At 32.6% G+C, this 4,915-nt stretch overlaps 1 protein-coding gene across 1 annotated transcript; it reads right to left on the minus strand.

Moving 5' to 3' along the window:
* Positions 1 to 4,025: 4,025 nt before the first annotated feature.
* Positions 4,026 to 4,376, minus strand: LOC121173256 (secreted RxLR effector protein 161-like). The gene has a single exon (XM_041007900.1). The coding sequence runs from the start codon at positions 4,374 to 4,376 to the stop codon at positions 4,026 to 4,028; it is 351 nt and encodes a 116-aa protein (XP_040863834.1).
* Positions 4,377 to 4,915: the final 539 nt, after the last annotated feature.

Consider the following 4,915-nt stretch of genomic DNA (forward strand, 5'->3'; position numbering starts at 1 on the left):
GTTTATCTGAGCCTGAAGTCACCATAACAAAAGAGATGAAAGCCACATCCAAGCTGTTTGAAGAGCTTGATGTATGTGGCAAGTGACTCTAAAGACTAAACTTCGGAAAATTTTCTACCTTGATGTCAATTCTATGTGTCCTCCTCTAGAAAAGGTGAAAACAAAAGGTGCTCAAAAGAAACATATGACCAAACATCAAAGATTAACAAAGCGTGATTTGTCTTATTGGGAGTATGTGGATGCTTTACATTCTATGCAAAATAGCAATTCTTCAGTGAAACGGGCTGCATCATCATCTGAACAACCAAAACCAAAAAGGAACTTTCTGATATTGGATCAATTTCATCCATGCATTCATGATTTCATTGAAAACATTGTCAATGTCAAAGCTGATGTTAATTGTGGATATTGTGCAATTGCTGCCTTATTAGATATGGGTGAAGACTCATGGTCTTTGGTTTGTAACCATTTGCTGAAAGAACTTGCAAAATGGTCTGATGAGCATATGAACCTGCTTGGTGGCATAGATAGACATGAGGAGTTAAAGCGCTTGCTACTTGTTGATGGATTATCCATGGTATATAAGTTTTTTGTTACGTTTTCATGGATTAATTTACTATAAATCAATCTAATTAAAATTGTTATGTGTAGGTTACCATGAATAAGTAAATGAATATAACCGATATGGGTTATGTGATTGCATCAAGGTATAATGTCATCCTTGTTTCTCTTTCTTTGCAACAAAGTATGACATTTTTTCCTCTTAGAAGTTAACCATCGAGAGATTGTTCTGTACATCGCGTTATATGTATTCGTCATGTGTACGACATTCATTATGTTCAGGTAAAATAATGATTATCCTTTTTGTTAATTATTTATTATAAAATGTGTTGTGATGAATTCAATTTGTATGTGCCTATGTAACAGGTATTTCTGAGAGACGGTTGTCCGTTGCCGCCAACAACTTTGTTATGGTCAACACGTTGCCATTATCAAGCAAAAATGTGGCCTACTCCTTGTATTAGTAGAATGCAGCAATATACCAATTTAATGAGGTTGACCACACACTTTGTTGATTTAGAAGAAGATTGAACGTTTAGTTATTGTTAGGGCAATGTTAGTAAGTTACATACTTGTGAAGCACATATGGATAATTCATGTAATGTGCTAATTAACTTGTCTTTGAATGAACGTTGATATAATTATTTCTTTTATGTATCGATAAACTGTGCAAATGTTCAGATTAGAAAAAAAGGTAGCTTTACAAACATACAAGGAAGAAATAATTATGGGGTTCATGTTTTATGGGATTTAGGGTTTAGAATTTATTGTTCACAATTTAGTGCTTAGTGTGTATTGTTTATGTGTTAGGTCTAGGGTTTATGGTTAGGGTTTTTTAATTAGGGTGTAGGGTTTAGGGTAAAGTATTAAGGATTTATGGTAAAGTATTAAGGCCTAAGGTTTAGTGATGATGGCTTAGGGTTTGAGGCTTAGGGTTTAGGGTTTAGAGTTTAGGGTGTTACAATACATGGTTTATACGATTTAGGGTTTAAGGTTTAGTGTTTACTCAATATATGAATTAGGATTTTAAATAATTCATTTCCGCAAAGAACTTAATAGTCTAATACTAAAGAAACACAAATTAAAACCTTAGTGATAGCATACAAAGGTTGTCAAATAATTGCAAATATTAAACACAGTTCGGTCATATTGCATACATATATCCTATACTAGTTAATCAATCTAAACCATCTACATGTGTCTTGAGTATCCCTCCTTTGTCTCGACTGAATATAAACATTTTGTTGCTCAGTGAGACCCTTGGCCAATCTTAGGCACTGTTCTCAGACTTCCATCGACAAACACGTGGTTTTCTTTCACGATAATCCTTATCAGCAACAACGAAAGAGATTTTAGGGAAATTCTTGTAGATCCAACGCTTCACAAAATTATAAAAAAACAAATACAATTTTGATTGGCAATGTGTATGCTGCATACGGATTCATACGACAACAACCACCAAATGCGAAATTGGACAAGGCACTTACGGCGATGATGGCAACGACGACAAAGACGTCGAAAGAAGGAGCAATAACTACCAACTACCAAGATCAATTGAGGGGTGAACAACGGAACTTGCAACGCAAGAAATGAGAAGCCAAATTGCAAAAAACAGAACGAGGAAAGAAGGATAGGGAAGGCTGTTGCTTTTCCAATTTTAATTGAAAGGCAAAATGAGTAATTCCATTATGTTGTTGGGTTGTAGAAGAAAAACCTACTGTGCAGGAAACAATTACCTTAGCATCATCGTGTCCTTATGATATAGTGGAAAATCCACTATAATATATATATATATATATATATATATATATATATATATATATATAATATGTACCATGACCAAGTGTAGTGACACAATGTTTAGTGAATTTTTTCTCATATGGATCAAAGATTAATTTAACATCACTTTATTTTCTAAGACAATAAATAATTCACCATGTTCCATATATTATAATTTATGATACATCTCAAATATCTCATATAGTGCTAAACGTATAATATGGAGAACATCACTTGATTATATCCAAGTGCCAAATAATTACAATATTATTAACAATTCACAGAGTCTCCCCCTCCCGTGTCTCATGACAAAAGATAATTACTTAACAAAAATGTAGAGAAACATCACAAATATTCCAGAAAGGTATTGTATCATAAATACTAGAGTTTACTCCTCAAGAGTCCAACAAAAGCATACTAATTATCATAGACACTTCAATTTTTAAACTTACGGTATATTCTTTCTTAGCAGAAATTAAAACCAATTAACAATCAGCTTAACAATCCAAACATAGCAATTCAAATACTATTTAAATATCCATTTGATTGAAATTGATATAACGTATGTGTGTCTAATATAGCTTCAATGGCAATAACATGTGCAAATAATCAATATTTATTATTCCAATTAATATAAGTTAACACATTCTAAGTAAATAAACAAACCTGTACATTTCATGTAACAACAATTGATTATATCAGTTAATGCCAATAATAATTAACATAACATAGCAATTCAAATATGGAATGTCAATGGAAAATCACCCTAAACAGTAGCGCGATCAATAGTAATCGGATAGAAATGTCCACAATATAACAAAAACAACCACATATAATTAATAATTAATATAAATATATAGTACTAGTGTGATGAATAGTAAGAGTTATCCTCACAATCAGAGTTGATAACATTGATACACATACACATTACTTTTAATTTGATAACATTGATGCATATACACATTACTTTTATCATGAAATTTTCCTTTTACAAGAAGGAATCACTCGGATTGTTAAAATATATTGTAGAATCATATCTATGCATCAAACTGATCAAAGGCATTAAAAGTCACCTAAAATAATGTGATTGGTCTATAAAAGGCTTAGCTCAAGTCAATACACAAAACTCCTTTGAAAGTCCTAAAAAATCACAACCAGAAATACATATATCGCAAATCATAATTCTCAATTTCCTAAGAAGTATACTCAAAGTGGTAATAAAACTTAATGAATAAACCCAATGCTTATTCTTGGTCCAAAACATAATTTTTCTCAAATAAATCAATGTACTTGAATATGAGAAAATATTACAATATAAAAGTTTTAATTTTAACTTGTATGTATACAATCATAAAGTGGAACCAAGTCCCATTCTTTCTACATGATCCTTGAATTTAAACGGTGGCATGCCCTTAGTTAAAGGATCAACGATCATCAAACTCAGTGCTTATATGCTCAATTACCACTTTCTTTTCTTTTACTCTTTCTCTAATGGCTAAGTATTTAATGTCGATGTGCTTACTTTGACTTCCACTTTTGTTATTCTTAGCCATAAAGACAACAACCGAGTTATCGCATAAAATTCTCAAAGGCCTTGAAATAGTATCAACTATCTTTAGCCCGGAAATAAAACTCTTAAGCCATACACCATGTGATGTCGCCTCAAAACAAGAGACAAACTCAGCTTACATGGTAGAAGTAGCAGTCAAAGTTAGCTTAACACTTCTCCATGAAATAACTCCACCAACCATAATGAAAATGTACCTAGATTTTGATTTGCGAGAGTCAACATAGCCAGCAAAGTCTGAGTTTGAATAACCAATCACATCTAGATTGTTTGTCTGTCTATACATAAGCATGTAATCTTTAGTCCCCTGAAGGTACCTTATCACTTTCTTAGCAGCTCTCCAGTGGTCAATACCTAGAATACTTTGATATCTTCTTAACATTCCAACTGCAAAAGCAATGTTATACCTTGTGCACACTTGAGCATACATGAGGCTTCCAAAAATTGAAGCATAAGGAATGTTTTTCATCTATTCCCTCTCAAAGTCATTCTTTAGGCATTGGTTCAAATTAAAATTATCCCCCTTCACAATAGGAGCAACACTTGGCCAACAATCTTTCATCTGAAATCTCTCTAAAATTTTGTTAATATAGGTTTCATGTGATAGACCTAAAATACCTTGAGGTCTACCTCTATGAATCTTAATGCCGATGACATAAAATGCATCACTCATATCCTTCTTGTGAAAATTCTTAGAGAGAAATTTTTTCACCTCATGTAGCAAACCCCAATCATTGGCTGCAAGTAAAATATCATCTACATATAAAACAAGAAAACATATTTTACTCCCACTGACCATGTGGTATATGAATTGATCCATGGGGTTTTCATCAAAACCAAATGAAGAAATTATCCCATGAAACTTAAGGTACCACTGACGGGAGGCTTGTTTTAAGCCATATATAGATTTATTAAACTTGCAAACCAAATGCTCACCACTACCACCATTAAGAAAGTATGTTTTCACATCCACTTGTTGCAACTTAAGGTCAAAAGGAGAAACTAATG

Source organism: Glycine max, chromosome 13 (assembly GCF_000004515.6).
Source record: "Glycine max cultivar Williams 82 chromosome 13, Glycine_max_v4.0, whole genome shotgun sequence".
Classification (NCBI taxonomy): domain Eukaryota; kingdom Viridiplantae; phylum Streptophyta; class Magnoliopsida; order Fabales; family Fabaceae; genus Glycine; species Glycine max.

What these genes read in the sequence shown, in the direction of transcription:
- LOC121173256 (XM_041007900.1), bottom strand. Translation starts at nt 4,376, where the DNA reads ATGAAAAACATTCCTTATGCTTCAATTTTTGGAAGCCTCATGTATGCT.